Source organism: Uloborus diversus, chromosome 1, assembly GCF_026930045.1.
Source record: "Uloborus diversus isolate 005 chromosome 1, Udiv.v.3.1, whole genome shotgun sequence".
NCBI classification, from domain to species: domain Eukaryota; kingdom Metazoa; phylum Arthropoda; class Arachnida; order Araneae; family Uloboridae; genus Uloborus; species Uloborus diversus.
Window position 1 is genome coordinate 145,607,170 of NC_072731.1, and position 18,042 is coordinate 145,625,211.

At 33.0% G+C, this 18,042-nt stretch overlaps 1 protein-coding gene across 9 annotated transcripts in view; it reads left to right on the plus strand.

Moving 5' to 3' along the window:
* The window catches only part of LOC129221867 (probable ubiquitin carboxyl-terminal hydrolase MINDY-4), a 69,318-nt gene that overhangs the window by 50,297 nt on the left and 979 nt on the right, over positions 1-18,042 (plus strand). For 3 of the 9 annotated variants that reach the window (XM_054856227.1, XM_054856236.1, XM_054856245.1), the window contains 4 exons: positions 6,686-6,847; positions 10,766-10,949; positions 15,574-15,646; positions 16,791-16,837. In XM_054856227.1, coding sequence (XP_054712202.1) covers positions 6,686-6,847; positions 10,766-10,949; positions 15,574-15,646; positions 16,791-16,833 — 462 coding nt within the window. In that variant the 3' untranslated portion in view covers positions 16,834-16,837. Of the gene's footprint in view, positions 1-6,685; positions 6,848-10,765; positions 10,950-11,887; positions 11,960-15,573; positions 15,647-16,790; positions 16,979-18,042 lie in introns of those variants that run through there. The other 6 variants (XR_008580551.1, XM_054856253.1, XM_054856270.1 and 3 more) reach the window with 6 other exon arrangements.

The following is an 18,042-nucleotide window of genomic DNA, read 5'->3' on the forward strand; positions in this document are numbered from 1 at the left end:
TTTGTAGTCTCAATTGCTCCCATATAAGGGCTCAAAATACAGATTTTTGTATCTATTTTTCAACAATTTTCCCGGGGGAGACACCCATGAACCCGCTGAAGTTATGGATATCCTGCATCCCTCATAAAGGGCTACTCTCCTGTTATCCTTCCCACTACAAGGTGAATAAAAAATAAAATAAAATAATTCATCTATGGCAAAAATGTCCGGAACGCTGCAAAAAGGGAAAAACATATTTGCAATATCTCAGTGCCCCGTCAAGTCTAAACCCGGCTCTGCAAGTGAGTTTAGAACTTTTACTTCTATGTTAAATATTTTTACGTGTGTGTGCTTGAGTAATGTGCGAAACCAAGCCCCTCTCGAAATAAATTTCTGGATATGGCTACCTAGCCGGTCGAAGATCCGCTGTCTTCATTAATGGTGATTGAGGGACATTGAATATGCTGGTGGTCAGGGGCGTGCACAGGGGGGAGAAGGGACACCTGTTGGGCCAGGCCCATAGGCAGATTTACGGGAGTGCCAGGGGGTGCGCCGCACCCCCAAAATTTTTGGTTGGGTTTTGAAAAAAAAATTAGTTTAGTATATTTCACTCAGAAACGCAGTTGGGAGGAAAAATTCATAGCTGCTGTACTAGTTAATTTACTTGAATCCAGTGTATCACCACAGGTCGCTAGTGCAAGAAAAACATAACTGTGCTCATATTAAGAATTAAGGTAATTTTATCCATTTGAAAAAAAACCCTAATAAATAATTTCATGCAAATAAAGAAACTTCTCAAACAATTTATTGTTCAGTGCTGTGTTATTGTATAGAATAATTGCATGTTCTGTAATTGGGTATTTATTAGCACATAATAAAACAACAATGGCTAATAAAGTTCAAAAAAGAAAAAAAGAACATGGCTATTGCAAGAAACTTTATCAATAAAATCTACACCGAAATCAACCGAAAACCAACATTTTAAAGGTAAATTTTCAAAAAATTTTGAAGGAGTACTCCTGGACATTTTGCTGCAGTGTTGCATAAAGCGGGGACTGGTGACCCTCCCCACAAAATGCTGAGTAGATGTTTTTAAAAAAATATCCTTTATTACTGAAGAGAAGAAAAGATCTCATTTTGGGAAAACACAGTTATTTTACGAAAAAAAAAAGAATGTTGGGAAAAAATCTTAACTTCTTTCAAAAAGAAATATTGACATTTAAATTTTTCAACAGCTTCAGATCATTGGCTGCGAATTGTGTGCCTCCTCCCCCCTCCTCGCACAATCCTCTTTCTTTCATATCTCCCCCTCCCTTTTTATCATTTTTTCTATTTCGTTTTCATTTTTTCTATTAGTCCTTAAAATTTTTCTTCTCCAAAGCTCTTTCTCCAGCCAAAGTTATTACAGAGTACCTCAAATTTCGTTTTTTGGACTTCACTTTCTCAAAATTTCCAAGGAAGGTCTTTTAATCACCCAAATACATCGAAAATCATTTAAAATTGCGTTTTCGGAGCTTCAGTTTTGAAAAACTGCAGTGTCCCTAGCGTTACCAAATATGGTCTTACACTCATGTGTTTAAGACTTCAGTTTGGAAAATATTCGAACAAGAGCCTCCTACCCCCTTTCTCTAATATCATCAAAGAGTTAATATTTTGGTTTTGAAAACTACTATTTCGAAATATTTAAGTGGGAGAATCCTTTTTTTTAATACCATGGAGTATTGCAGAAGAATTTCCTTTTTCGGACTTCAATTTCAAAAATTTTTCAGGGGAGAGCTCCAGAAAACCCTGTCCGGTAACAGCATCAAAAATTGTCCTCCGTAGTATTTTTGGAACTTTAATTATGAAAAGTTAAAAAGGTAGCGTGGGGAAGGGGAGGGGGGTACGTATTTTTATCTGCTTTTCGAAAAATTGATTGGAGATGGGCTAGGGGCATTCCACGGTATTTTTGACATTTATGTAGAGTCCGTAACGTGACCTTTTTTGCCATAACTTTTTAATTTACTGTTTGAATAGCATATTATTTTATTTTGATCTTTTCCTACCAACACACCAGCTCAAATTAAAATAATTTGCAAATCAAACGATAAATTAAAAAGTTATGGCAAAAAAAGGTCACGTTACAGACTCTACATAATGTCAAAAATACTGTGGAATGCCCCTCTATGAGTCTCATTCCTAACCCAAACTATAAGAATGGACTATAATCGCATTTATAAGATTAAAATTTCTAAAAATAGCCTTGGAGCCACACGTACCTTTCTTGCCCCTAAAATATCACCAAGAACTATAAAACTGCGTTTTCAAAACTACTATTTCAAATTTTTTCTGGGGCGTGAATCCCATTCCAAACCAGTTGCTGGATTTACTCATTGCTTCTAATATCGACTTTCGTTTAAGACTTTTTCTGCAGTTAGAAATATTAAGAATTGCCCATCCCCTAATCTTACTAAATATGGTTTACATCGCATTTTTTAGACTTAAAAGTGTGTCCCGCCCTAAAATTATTTTATGATTTTGCCACTGCTTTGTTATTTCGGGAATACCCTCCTCCCTCCCCAAATCCCTGTTATTGTTGCACCCCCAGATATTTCGGCCTAAATCCGCCTATGGCCAGGCCCGAGCCTGAAGGGGGCCCAATATTTTAAAACTAGGGGCGAAATATAGGGGCAAACAACATGGATGGTGGCCCAGGAAAGTCATTTGTGACAGGCCCCAAAATTTCTGTGCACGCCCCTGCTGGTGATTACAAAGTTCTCCAAGTGAAACATACCTCTAGGAGTGCTGGATCAGGGATTACTTGATTTCTGGTATGTAAAAAAATTCTGTAAAAAAAATCAGAGCTGTCTTCAGAGTCCCATCTAACTGGTTAAATTATAAATAGTGGTAGGTACGGGGGATCCTGAAGTGAAAAGTGAAAAGACAGCTGAAAGTACCTGACTAATTGTGAAATGCAATAGACGTTTAGAAAGTAAGTTCTGTTTCGAAATAAAAAAGAACAAGCACAGATAAAGCAAAAAAATTACCTGCAAAAAAATACACCACCCTTATTCTATTATTCGATATTGCTCCTGTAATTTTACAAGCATTTGTCATAGGGTAGTACAAGTTTTCGTATACCTATTCTTAGAATATTGCCACTTGTATATTCAACCATGACTATACAGGGCTTATACACACTTACAGGGCTTTGTCCGGGACGTTTTTGAACATCCTCCTTACTTCCTGGACCCCGCTCCCAGTAACTTTCGTTTGTTTCGTCATCTAAAGTCTTTGCTTGGTGGTCGTCTGTACAACAGTAATGATGAGCTCAGAGAACATGTTACCCCATGTTTGACAACACAAGCAACAATATTCTATGAATAGTTATACAAAAACTTGAAATTTGATAAAACAATTGCCTTCGAAATCACGAGAGCTATGTCAAAAAATACTGAAGGTGTTAGATTTTTGTGCAATAAATTTCATTGCTGTACCTGTATTTGTTCTTTTTTTTTTAATTTGAAAACGGAACGTACTGCCCAAACCTCCCTCTTAATTCCGTTATTTTAAATAGATTTTGAAACACTTAGAAAGCATTAATGAGCTGATTGAGCTTAATTTTTCTTGTTTTAAGTTTTCTTGGTTCTGAAATAGCAATTAATGAATTTGCTTTAGTTTGAAGTTTATAAAGAAAATTAATACGTAGATGGTATTGTACGGTGAGCATTAGGTGTTTTGATAATTTTACTGCTAGACACAAATGAAATACGTACTGTATTGGGAATTTAAGTTTTATTTTCTTTTTAAAGTTATTTTAAGAACTTTCAAAAGCTGTTGCATTTTGTTTTCAAAACACTTCATGAGATGAACAATAAATGTACGTTTAACTTGGACAGGGGTGCTGACTTGCAAAAATTATTGGGGGCGGGGGGGGGGGGGGCCTAGACATCATCAGGGAGCTAGGAGGTTATGTACTCCCATGGAGTCTCCCCGCCTCCCCCAATAAATGTCAGATTTTTGTACCTTGAAAATGCCAATTTACATATTTTCTGGTGTGTATAATTTAAACAAACAAATGTGACATGACGTTTTCAAAGTAAAACAATCTAAAAATTGGTATACAAATTTTCTGGTTCAACTAGAGCATGTCACTTGTCTTAGTATGAGACAATTTTTTATTCTTTTTTACGGGGAGCCGTAGCTAGGCATTGAAAAAGGTAGGGCACTTGACTTGCATGGAAAGTCACTCCCTGAGACGGCGACTTAAAAAAATATTTGGGGGGGGGGGGGGGGCATACCAGGGGGTCTTGCCGTGGGAAATTTTCTAAATTTGAGATGAAAAATAGTGAGTTTTAAAGTTTTTTTAAAGCATTTTAAAGTTATATAATGAACATTAGAACCCGAAAACTCTACAAGCCATATTTTTTGGCTTTGAAAAAAGGAAAAAATAAATACAAACATGCACAGTATTTTTGTAAAAAGGTAATTTAATTTACTCATGTTTTTTAAGACCAGTTTTTTTTTCATTGGTAATATCGGCTAACATATTCAAATGTAAATGCAATCTCTCAATGTCTAAGTCATTTTTGAAAAACAGTTGATTTTCAAAATTTGTCTCACCTCTGTTTAATAAAAGCAAGCACTCTTGTTCAACTGCAACGACCTGTGTGAGTCCAATTGATGTAAACCGTCCAATAATGCAAGATTGCACCATTTCACAAACCTCATCAATGTATTGCCTTGTAGTACTTTGGGATTTTGAAAGTGTGCCGTGAGCTGGCTTCGTTGTTTTCATACTTCTTTGGTGTACGTCGAGTCTGAGGAAGTGAAGGATGTTTAATTTGTTCATTTTTTCTTTTAAACACAATACCCAAAAGTAGGGGTGCGACATTGATGTCGATGTTTTGGAAACATCAATGTTTTTGTTAAAACATCAGTGTTTTTGTTAAAACATCAATGTTTTTAACATTGATGTTTTTGGACCATTGATGTTTTTTCGATGTTGATGTTTTTGCATTTTAATTGAAAATTATCATAACATTTGCTCCAATTTTCTTGCTAGGTAATTAAGTTTAATTACGAAGTTGCCCAAAATAAATAAATAAATAAATAATTTTTTTACACCCATTTTATAAGATCAATTTTTCTGTGTAAATTATGATTTTTAGGAAGATCACTACTAGGTAGTAGGAAATTAACTAGAGAGTGAGGAAGAGGTTAAAGCTATTGGAAGAACCTGGCACAAGTAGTCTGGTGCCAGAACTTGCAGCCTATTTCAAGGCTCCAGTTCTTAAACTAAAGAAAAATCCTATATGTTACTAAGCTGAAAATTATAACTTTAAAAATTCAAAACTGGTAAAAGTTGCTTTAAAGTATTTGATAGTGATGGCAACTTCTGTTCCATCAGAAAGAGATGTTTCTCTGACTGGTGGGATAGTCTGCGAAAAGAGAAATGCGCTTCTGGTGGACAAAGTATACAAACTTCTTTTTCTCCAAATTGTCAACAAAATATTCTGGGTTACTTATCGATTTCCCCTAACAAGTCGTCCCTCTATTACTTACAATTTGTTTAATTATTAGCTAACAGTACAACACATATTTCTTGCTCTTGAAAATAATTCTTAGAATTAATTTTGTATTTTTAAAATAATTAGCACAGCTTTTTCCCATCATTCAACTGACGGTTAGTGCTATGATACATTTTTCTTAGTTTCTTTTTTGATGTAAATTTACTTTCAGTTTCATTCAGTTTGAAAAATTTTCCTTATTACTATAACTAGTTTGTATTAATCATTGCTTGTCTTATTATAAATTTTTGTCCTACTATAATAACAAGATATTGCGAAATTATTCTTATTAAATTATATTCATGATTTGAGGTTCAGTATTTTCAATACATTCGTCGGGTACGTATTCTTTTGTATTGCTTAAATTAGTGTAGTATATTCAAAAATGTATGTTATACATTGATAAAAAGATCAATGTTTTAAAACAGCGATTTTTTTTTGGTCAATTTATCAATACCATTGATGTTTTAATTTCTAACATCGATGTTTTGAAACATCGATGTTTTGCCATTGATGTTGCACCTCTACCCAAAAGTATTCAAAACTATTAGGCCTCTCATTTAATATACAAATCAAACACTTGTATATTTTTTCTAGATCAGTAACACTTAAATGATCGTGCCCCAGCGCTGTCCACCAGCAACAGACTTGACCCGTAAGTTTGCGCACTCGGACAAATTCTAATAAATGTGCTTGCAGCACCGTAACACTATCTTTATTGATGCCACTCGTTTTCAGTTAACCTGCTTAATACAGCATTTGTTTTAACTCATAACTGAATGTATTTTCCAAAGTAAACTATCTTCCAAACAAAGAAAATAAAAGATAAATTTATGAGTTTAGAAAACATAATATAACTAAATAATTTTCTTGATTTATCCTCGGGCCCCATGGAGTCGGCGGCACTGAACTTGGACAAAATTTATTGTCCATGTCAAATGCACTATTGTCATATTACATTGTCCTACAGGCTTTTTCTTATTCAACAAATAAAGCCATTTGTTTGTAATGAAATTGCAAAAATTTCTTTTTGCACAGCAATGAATTAGTTGTTGAAATGCTTATTTTGGAAGTATTACATTTATTATTTATTTTCAATTGGATGTTTTTCATTGCATCTTTGATATAAATTTCAAATTTTACATTTCATGTTTCAGGAAATTGTTAATTTACTTTTAACTGGCAAAGCTGTTGCTAACTTGTTTGATGGTGATTTAGAATTAAATTTAGGTGGACCAGAAAAATCTCTTCTTCGTGGAATTTCTAAGCGGTCGAAAATTGGGCTTTTGTCATCATATGAATACAAAAATACGTGTGCTGTAAGTTTATATTATGCATATTCATTGCACTTCAAATTCTATTACAATCAAGCACATACGGGGGAAGGGGGGGGCATACGGGCATGACCTCCCCCCCCCTTAAGCAACCAAATATTAGCCTAGATCTGGGTCTTCGACCCTTATATTTGGATAAATTGCCCCAAACTCTCTACTTATTCCTAAGATTTACACTTTGACCCCTTTCCCTTTTTCTAATCGGACTTCCAACAAAAGCACAAGCTCGATCGGGCTTTGATTTTAATAAAAACCAAAGAAATAAATTTTTTACATATATTTCCATTACCAAATTAGATTAAAAAAGAAAAAAACTCATTTCCTAGTTTTAAGCAACTTTTGTTAAACAACTTGTAATTTTATTAAATTTCAAGGGGGAAAATTAATAAATAATTCTTAAATTAAATGTTAATGCATGAAAAAGCCAATTGACATGTGGAGCTACTAATTCTCGGGTTGGGCACTGGATTCAGCCTTTCACCCCTTCAGTTTGTCGATAAATTGAGTAACTAAGCATGCTTGGGAACTAAAAACTGGGAATTCTGGGTTTGGCCAACTACCTAACTGGAATAACTGCTTTTGCACCCTAGAGCCCTTGGTCACAAAAACTTAGATGAGCACAGAATTCCTTGCCCCCCCCCCCCCCTCGAATGGGCTGTTGCACCACTGAGTTAAGTGTTTTTATATCAAAAATCATCCCCTTAATAACATTTGGATATTTTAAGCTACTCAAAATCAAATAAAACATTAATTCATCCTGCTGAAATTTGGCAGTATATTGAATATATATATATATATATATATATATATATATATATATATATATATATATATATATATATATATTAATTTGCTATGTGCCACATATTAACTTTATAATAATTACACTTGATTCAAAATTCGTTAGTTAATGTAAATATAGTTTTTTCTTGCCATATCAATATTTAACTTAATATTTTAACTATGCACAAACAGCATAAAAAAACTTTCCACATTGTGTTTGTTATTTCAAGATTTTGAAAAGTAATATTGTGCTCTAACTAGTAGACTACAAAATTTTAGTAATCTCAACAGCATCTCTAAAATCTCTGCATTTAGAAACCTTGTACTAGACAGAAAAGAATTTTTCTTATAGTGGCTCGAAGATTTATTGTGGCAATCTCCTGGTAAATCAAGCATTAAATCAAAAGAGTTCATGCATTTATTTAATTGTTTTAAACAATAATTTAAGTTTGTGTTTCTTAGCTAAAAGTTGTACAGTTAAATATCAGACATTAACAACCTACAATTCTTCTCACTCAGCCTAACACAACTCCTTCTTAATTCATAATTTACCTTATATGAACAATGCAACTTGCAAACCTTTCAATATAAAAAAGAGCTTTTTCATTGTTCCAATAATACTTGATTGGAACTGCGTTGAAATACAACCAGAACAATTTTATTTCATAGTGGTATCATACATACCATAAATGTGCATCCTATTTACCAAAATGATGGAGGAGGTTCACCTCCTTCGGCACTTATTTTATCAAATCTGTTCCATGTACTATTTGTAAGCAACTTAACTTTTTCATTTCTTTGAACAACCTGTGGGATCACGATTGCTCCATTTATGTCAGTCACTTTTGAGTAATGTTTGAATGTTTTTGTTTTCTACAAAATTTTTGAATGGTGACTTTAAAGCAACATCATTTCACTTCAAAATAGATAAAAATCATTATACATATACAAGCATGTAATAAATCAAATGTAATAAATTAAATGAAGTGTAATAAAAGAAATGAAACAGTTTGTAGCATTTCATGATTGATAAAACCATGTTATCCAAAGCAGTTGTTTTTTATAAGTCAGACCCTCTAACTGTTCCAAAGTAAGACCCAACTTTTTATGTATTTTTACATCATTGGGCCATGCAGTGGCATATGCAGGATTTTCTCAAGGGGTAGGGGGTTCAATTTTTCATATATATATTGCCCTCTCCCTCCCTCCACTTCCTACCCAAACTAAACAAAGTCACCAATTTTAGCTTGTTGACCACCTTTGTAATTTGACCATCTGTCTAAGTTGACCGCTTTTGTCAGGAACGGAATTAGTTCTGTCTTATATAATGAAGGAAAACCTCTGTAACTTGACCACCTCTCTATCTTGACCACCTGTCTATCATGACCACTAATATACACCAGCATTGGTTTGAAGCATTGTAAAAAAAACCCTTTGTAATTTGACCACTAGGCAAAAGCATTAGATTGTACTAAAAGTTTCATCCGTTGTGCCTCAAATAAGTAACCAGACATTTTAGAAAAACCTATAAATATTTATGTTTTCATCGAAAAATATTGGGCTCATGTTAAGTCCCAGAAAATGCACCAAAATTCAATAAGGAGGTATTTTGTTGAAAAGTAGATTGCCATGGTTAAAAATGTACAAGAAAAAATCAAATAAAGAATTTGAGTCCCTTTTGACTTGTTATGAATTTTTAGGAATTGCTAATATCAAGTAAGTAGTGTTTCATAAGCAATGAGGCTTTTTTTTTTTTTTGATCGATTCACAGAAATTTTAAATTTGTATGATACTTTATGCGTCATTCGGATAATGATAAACAATCTCTAATAATTTTTAAACAACATTTTTTCTTATTGTTTTAAAGTAATGTTAAACAATGACAGTGAGTTTAAAGTGATCCAATTAGTTAAAAAATGAATGCATGGGAACAAGAAATAACAAAAAAAAAATCATTACTACCCTTTATAAGTTGACCACCTGTCTAAATTGACCACTAAAGTTGTGCACCCCAAGTGGTCAACTTACACAGGTTTCACTGTATTAGTGCAGGAAATTTCTTAGGTGTGATAGAGACAAATTTTGCCCCCCTTTGCACATGATCTCAATTTTAAAGTCATAATTGTTGAAAGTTGAAATAAACTTTTTGTCAATGAAAAGAGTTGACAATATTAACAATGTATCTTTTGTTACAAAGACAACAAGCTTCATTAAACTTTTACATTAGTGATATGAACCAAGTTGTAAGTGTAGGTCCCCCCCCCAGAAAATTTTCTTAAAAAACTCAATTTTGGCAATGTGAATGATGAGGGAGAATAGTTTTGGGGGCCTACCCCCATAAACTTCGAAATTTAAGTTAAAATGCCATTGTAAGCCATCTTCGGTAACAGAAAGGGAAGGAGTTGTTCAAAAGGTAGCACTCCTCAAAATTATAAATTATCTTTGGTGATGTTCAGAACAAGAGAGATTCGGGTACCTCTTATTGGAGTTTTTTCGAAATTGAAGTCCCAAGGAATTATTCCTGGTAATTTAAAAAAATTGTGGCATTAAGAGCGCACTTTAACTGCTCTTTGGTGATGTTAGGAACAAGAGCAGTTCATGCACCCTCCACCATAAATTTTTCGAAAATGGTAGTTTTAAAAATGCAATTTCAGACGTTTTTTTTAGCGATGTTAGGGGGGGGGGGGCATTTAGTCCTGTCCAAGAAAAACATTTCAAAATCACAGTTCAAAAACTGCTGGTTTAGACAATCTTTTGTGATATCAGTTTGAAGAAAGGTATGAGGGCCGTTTCCCAGAAAAATTTCCAAAATGAGAACTTAAAATTTAAATTCTTTATTTTTAGTGATGTTTTTGTAATTTCATTTTAATTAAGAATAAATGAATGTGTTAGTCATTTTGCCACACCATAACGGTGCTGCCACCAGGAACAAATGTCCAGAATTTTAGTTCATAAAGATTTAGATTTTAAGAGGTATAGCTGACATCGTTTTAACTATGCAAAATAGCTCCAAATTTATAATGTGCTCAATACTTATCATTACCAACTTTCTACAGAATATATAGTATCTATTATATTTGATATTTTAACCATGATTATTATATTTTTGTGATAATATAGGTAGGACAATTTTATAAGAATCCATTATATCCAATATGGCTTTTATTGGGAGAAAGTCACTTTACTGTTCTTTTTGGTACTAACAGAGACATTTTGAAGAAAACTAATGCAAAAGATCCTTTTCTGTTATTTCATTATGATGGTCTTTTAAAAAAGAATGATAAAGAAACAATATTTATTATAAGTAAGACATTTTTATGACAAATTCTTTCACATTCTAATATGAAATTTATACAAAAAAAAAAAAAAGAAAAGCAAAAGAGAGAGTTCTAAGCTGCGCTCTTATGTTTCAATTTAAAACTACCAATAGGGGATGAATCAAAGATTCGTAGCCTACTGGTTGTTTTAGGGATAGTTTGCAAATAATCTATTTTTATCATGAATCACACCGAATGATTGCAGGCAAGTGTTGCAAATTTTCGCACCACCCCTTGCAATTCGTCGCCTATCCAAGAATAATTCAAATTTGTCTCATTAAAACACTGATCTCTTTCGAAATTTTTAAGATATTAAACTGGACTTCTATTAGGAGTTTGCAGATCTACTTAGGTTTTAAATGTTCATATTCCATCAAATTTTCAAAATTTTTGTTTCAAAATTTAATATAACAATTCTCTTACATGCTGGAAAGTTTTCTGAAAGTATGGTACGATTTGATGGAAAACCCTGCATGTTATGAGCCAAAAACATATGAACAAAATTGATGTTTTTGAAAGAAATGCTTATGTCTTCACAAATATAAGTGATACTTTCGTGGAAATGTATAAAATAATTGTATATAGTAAGAAAGCTAATTGCTGAACTTCGGCTTATTCACAGCTATTTACGATGAAGGATGGTCCAAAAACTTTTTTGGTTTCATCTATTTGTAGCTAGTCCCCTAAATGCATGGGCGGTTTAATTCTTATTGAAAAATGACAGCTGGAGCTTTCTTTCATATGACGAAAGTTACAGAAAAATTTATCTCATATTTCTCGAGAAATCTGTAAAAATGTGAATTTTTGTCCCAAGACTTTTGGTGATATAGTGTGTATACAGTAAAATTTGTGTTAACAGGCACTCCCAAATAGTGGACTTCTTTAATTATCAGAAATTTTCTCAAGCTCTAGTCTCTTAATGTAGGTTGTTCCAGACAATTCATTCTGAAAAGTGGACACTCCAAGTCACGTACATAGTTAAAGTAACAAAACAAAAAAAAAAAAAAAAAAAAAAAAGAGAAGATTGCTGTGGCAAAATGTTCTATAAGCTGACCATACACAGTGCATTTACATTTGCAAGAAAAAGCCTTTTTCTTATCTGTGAATATTTTTTTATTGTAACCTTACAAAATTCACTTTTTTCCCCGCAATAAATTTTAAAATGCTTTTTCTGCACTGATGTTGCTCTGTAAATGTAATAAGTTCTAAAATAAAAAAGTTAAATTAGATTTTGTAGTGTCGCATTTCAATTTTTCGATCTTTATACCTCAAAGTCCAATCAAGCAATTAACTTTTTGGCCGATGATGAGGGGGAAGTACTTGTGAATGGAAATGACGTCTGAAAAAAAAAAGGAGTTTTAGAAACTGCATGCAGTGAAGCAATAAAAAAAAATTATCAATGGAAAGGAGATTCCAAGAGATATGCACTAGAAACCTAATTAAATATTTGTATTGAGGAACTGATTTAAAGTGCTAAAACAGATGCTAAATTTTGTTAAATGAACACTTCATTTCCTTAACTAGCTTCCTACTTAAAGTATGTTATTGTTATTTTTTGCAAGACAAAAAGATTAACAAGGCAGTTAAAAGAGCATAGTAACTCAAATCAATTGTCTTAGTTTGAGATAGATAGTCAAATGGAAAAATGTCAAAACATGATCCTCCCGAATAGGGGACACTTACTAATAACAGACAAAACTTCTTGTCCCGTGACTCTCCATTATCTGCGGGCATGGTAGTGCCCCCACCAAGGGTAGCAAAAGCAAGCCAATTCAAAACAAACACAGGCACAGCCGTACTATCCTATTCTCGAAGCAACTCATGGCTATTTCGACCCCCTGTAACTTCATTGTAGGTAAAGCTAAAAGCCTGATTTTTTAGTAACTAAAAGAACATGCGATAGCTAGCTATGGTTGCAAATTTCGTCCCATTTGTACCAATGGTTCACCAATTATTGCCAGTCAAAGTTCGTGAATTTTATCTCTGACAGATGATAGGGAAAAAACCTCATCGAAATTCTAAGATACTTCTAGCAGTCACACAAGCTTGAAATTGTACACAAGCTTGAAATTGTTAACTTAGTTAGTATTCACCATGTAATGAAAGGAAAAATTGAAACATTCCCAAAATTTCAGTCACGTGGTGTAGTTTTAGAGCGACTTTCCATTTTGCTAATTAATTACTCACAGATGGCGTTCTCTTACTATAAAAATGAAATCATTGCCTAGTTAGTTGAGTTTGTAATTGTTGCATTAAATAATGTGTACCAGAAACAGAAAATGGTGATGCCGTAATAATGATTGCCCTGTTCTTTCAATGTCAAAATAGGCGGTTTTGAAGTTAGTATATGAAGACATGTTGGATTCTTACATGCTTGAAACTTGACACATCTAATAACTATTCGTGGAACAAAAATCCTAAATTTCATGACTAGACCTCTAATAGTTGTGGAAGTATCAATATTTGAAAAGTGCCTTTTTTTACAATGACTGGTTGATTTATTCATCAAAATGTTTACTTCGGCATAAAAATAGAGTTTATGCTTGGATGAAGGGAAAAAATCTAAAACTACAAAACACTACATTAGTATAGCAAAAAAATATGGTATTTTTATTTGCATTGCGCCGCAATCACTTCATGGTTCAATTTCAAAAAGTTCGCCAAATGATCAAAACAAAACCGCTTGTCAAACGCTGCCAAAACAAATTTGTTGAAATTTAAAATTAAATGTTTAATTTTTTAACAAAATGGGGCTTTAAACAATACTTAAATTTCCATCAAAAGGAAAAAAAACTATCAAACAATTAAACTTTCAAATCTAGAGCTTGAATACGCTTGAGGTGATTTAAGAAATTAGCCACATAGTTAAAACATTCAATTTCTCCCTTGAGGAAAAATGTAGACTTCAGACATTTGTGATGCTTATGTAATTTCCAAGGAATAAAAAAGAGTGTACACTTGAAGAAAAATGCGATGTACGTTTTGATAATTCCCCCGGACAATATAGAAATTGCGCGAATATTTTGAGAACTGGGAGTCTGAGCAATTTTCCCAATTGTCGCCAAATTTGTGGACGCACAAGACCAAGAGCTTAAAATGTACTTTTGTCTAGCTGATAGTGACAGAAGCAAGCGGTTTTTGTTCAAAATTGGCAATTGTGCCAAGCTCCCAGTTATCGAAATATCTTTGAAATTACTAATAAAAAGAAACAAGTGCACCATAAAAGCTGGAAAAGAAAGTCATGCATTTGTACATGCTTTTACATTTAATTCTCTAATTGTGAACATAACTTTTAATTTAGCTTTTCAAAAAATAATGATATCCCAAAAAACATAAACGTGAAAAAGTAGCCAAGTTCGGTCGACATGAGGTTCAAGTTACTTGGTATCACCGACAACAGTTCAAATCTAACAGGTAGCAAGTTCCGCAGCAGTTCCTCTTATATGTTGAATTGCCTCATGTTCTTCAATTCATTTAAAAAACAACATTTTACTTTTATTGATATTGGATTTAAACCTCTTGGCGTTTTAAAAAGTTTATTCACAAAAAAAAAAAAAAAAGCTACCAACAAAAAGAAATGAGATCCCATCAAAATGATAAAATGTATAACAATGCCAAGTCTCGCTTCCACCGTAAAAAGTAGAGATATCAAATACAACCAAGTCAGGTGTTTTAGTTAGTATTTTGGAAAGCACATATTTAACAACTTTGTCTTAAATTGTTTCCTAGCAAGTTACCATAACCATTTATAATATCCTTATGATTACTGGATACCTTTATTTCTATAATTATTATAATGACTTGGCAATCACACAGCAACTTAATACCATCTACGTACTCGATCTGAGCGAGCGTTTTATTTGTGCTAGTATGAATACTGCATAAATACGACCTGTCAGTCTTTGTTTGAATAGGTGAAAATGCACGGGATACACATTAAAAAAAAATGTTGATTTACAAATTTATAAGTAAACTGATACCAGTGGGGTTATTCCATTTAGCATAGGATATACAATTATTGGTGACTTGAGTGCCTGTGCCGGCAAAATATAAAAATATCCATAATTCTTCTGTCATAATGTAGCCATGTGATTGCCAAGTCATTATATTAATTATTATAGAAATAAAGGTATCTAGTATTAATAAGGATACTTATAACGGATTATATTAAGGCTATGGTAATTTGTTAGGAAACAATTTAGGAGAAAGTTGTTAAATATGTGCTTCCCAAAATACTAACTAAAACACCTGACTTGGTTGTATTTGATATCTCACTACTTTTTACGGTGGAAGCGAGACTTGGCATTGTTGTACATTATATGTTTTTGATGGGATTTATAGGCACTACTGAATCTACTTTCCTTTCAACAAATAACAATTTTAAAACATTTTAGCTTGCATTTTTTCTGCAACTCAATACTGTCGCAGCAAATTAATTACATATTTTGAGAGTTTCCCCATTTGTTTTGATTGCATCAGCTATTTTCTTTCAAACTTTTACTAAAACCTGTATGTTAGTCTTTAAAGTACTAAATATCAAATAGATCTTATCAACAATTGACATAAAGATGTAATGCTTATTTTCCCTTTGCATTTCATTATTTGGTTTAGATCCAATAGGGAGGTTAGAAGAAGAAGATAAAGATAAAACAGATAATTCAGTTTTACAATGTATATATACAAGGTAAATACTTTGAAATTTGATAACACGTGTAGTGGAAAATTTATTATAATAAACACTGTACAGGAGTATATTATTTAAAAATATTTTATGCAAAATTAATTTTGCAAGTCTTATTAAAAATGACAGGGCTTGCAACTAGTCCCTATTTTATTTTCAAGTCTCTTAAAGTCTTTTTTTTCTTCAAAATCTGGTCCATTTTTTCCATTAAAATTTCAGTTGTATTTTTTATTTTCCTTGTAACCTCTTTTAATACGTATGTATAAAAAAAATATTGTTAACACCTATTCTAGAATAATTTGTAAATTTTGAATCAAATAAGACTACAGTGGCTAGAACTGTTAACTATTAGTAAGTGTTAAAAAAAATCATTTAGAATGGTTTTTCGTTATTAGGCTTAGGCAGCGGCGGCGATTCGGAGGGGGGGGATGACAAAATTTTTAGACCATAATTATTTGTTTTAGTTTATGACACATTATTTAGCGCACAACCAGTAACCTTTGGAGTAAATAATGTAAGTCTAATTCATGTCGAAGTGTGTCTTGGGGGGAAGTTATTGTTTACATAATTGAAGGGCTCGCGGTAAGAATGTGATATGCCACATGATGTGAATTTGCAGTAAACCAATTTCCAACTTATAAAAAATATTTGTAGAATTTTTCAAAAGTATTCTACATTCTTTATTCTGTAATACTAAAACCAGATATGTTTTTCTTCAAATGACATAGTCCATTGTAATGTTTATTTCAATTTCAGTTTTGAGAAACAAAAATTTTGATCGAAAAATCACTCCTTGTCTCTTGTCACATTTCTGCCCCGAGCCTTTCAATTTATCAAACTCTTAAGTTAGTACTCTAAAACGTGAGTTAAATTTTACATCAATTAGCATGTATCTGCTCTCAAAACAAGCCGTCACAAAATTTTATTTATTTATTTTTTATTTTTGTGCTGCCATCAAAAGTTCTATGGCCTTTTTTTTTTTTTGCCTCTCCTCCCCCCACTTATAAGCCCCAATAGCCGCCTCTAGCAAACTACTTCCTTTAGTTTACCTTGTAGTGTACAGTTGTTGGTACAGCTAACTTAAAAAAAAATTCACCAATTAATATGATATACAATGTTAATGTATTTATGTTACTTTTTTTTCTAGGTGGCCATTAGCTAGTATTGAAAAAGAGAAGGAAAAAGAATAAAATGGTAATATGGAAATTATTTACATTCTTCTAACCTTAAATTTTAGAAATCATAAGCAAGAAGAAAAACAAAACTAATTAATTTTCATTCAGCTTTTGCTTCTTTTTCTGAAAATAGTTTTCTTTAAATGTCAATGCACACCAGCTAACTCTACTGTTTTTTTTTCTGGGGGATTCCCGGATTTTGATCATTTCTCCTGATTGTTATATGATGTAAGGAACATTTGGTTGTACTAAAAAGGATAATAAAAAATCTTTATTCTTCCCTAAATAACAATGAAAAATCCGTCTTAATCATCTACTGGATTTTTTCCCAGTAGATGTTGGCAGGTATGTATTGTGTTTAATGTTTAATGTTGTCTTTTTAACTGCTGAAAATTTCGCTAAAAAATATCGTCAAAGATTTAATTAAAAAATTCTCACTCACTATAATGTTGTCCACACATGATTTCATTTTTTGAGAAGGGAGGGGGTTTGTGAAATTCTGAGTTTGTGACATGGGGGAAGGACACAGTATATGACTAAAGATACAAATTGCACAGAAACTGCCCAATGATAAAGCTCCCAGTTGCATCCCCATCTTTTAAAGCTTTTTGAACACTTCTGATTTCCATGTACTGCAAAAGATGGCTCATTTAAGTAAAAATCACAAGTATTTGAAATACACCGCCAACTCAGTCATTTCCAGCCGAAGACTGCAGTTTTGTGCTTATTAGCTCTCATCAGCCTGGCATAGGAAAGTGACTGAGCAGGAGATGGAAAACCTCTTAAGGAAGCCAAGTGTGCCAAACAAACTGGTAGCTAATATAAAATTAGCACAGACCAGACGAGTGACCGAAGCAATGGTTCAGTTCAACTCGAATATTGAAGGCTGATGAGTGCTAATAAGCACGAAACTGCAGTCCTCGGCTGGAAATGATTGAGCTGGCGGTGTATTTCATATATTTCTGCCTTAGCCCTGGCTGTAGGGCGGTAACTTGCTGAATATACTTGCCTAGCCTTCAGTATTCTAGTTGAAGCGAACCATTGCTTCGGTCACTCGTCTGGTCTGTGCTAATTTTATATTAGCTACCAGTTTGTTTGGCACTTTTGGCTTCCTTAAGAGGTTTTCTATCTCCAACTCAGTCACTTTCCTATGCCGGGCTGATGAGTGCTAATAAGCACGAAACTGCAGTCCTCGTCTGGAAATGACTGAGCTGGCGGTGTATT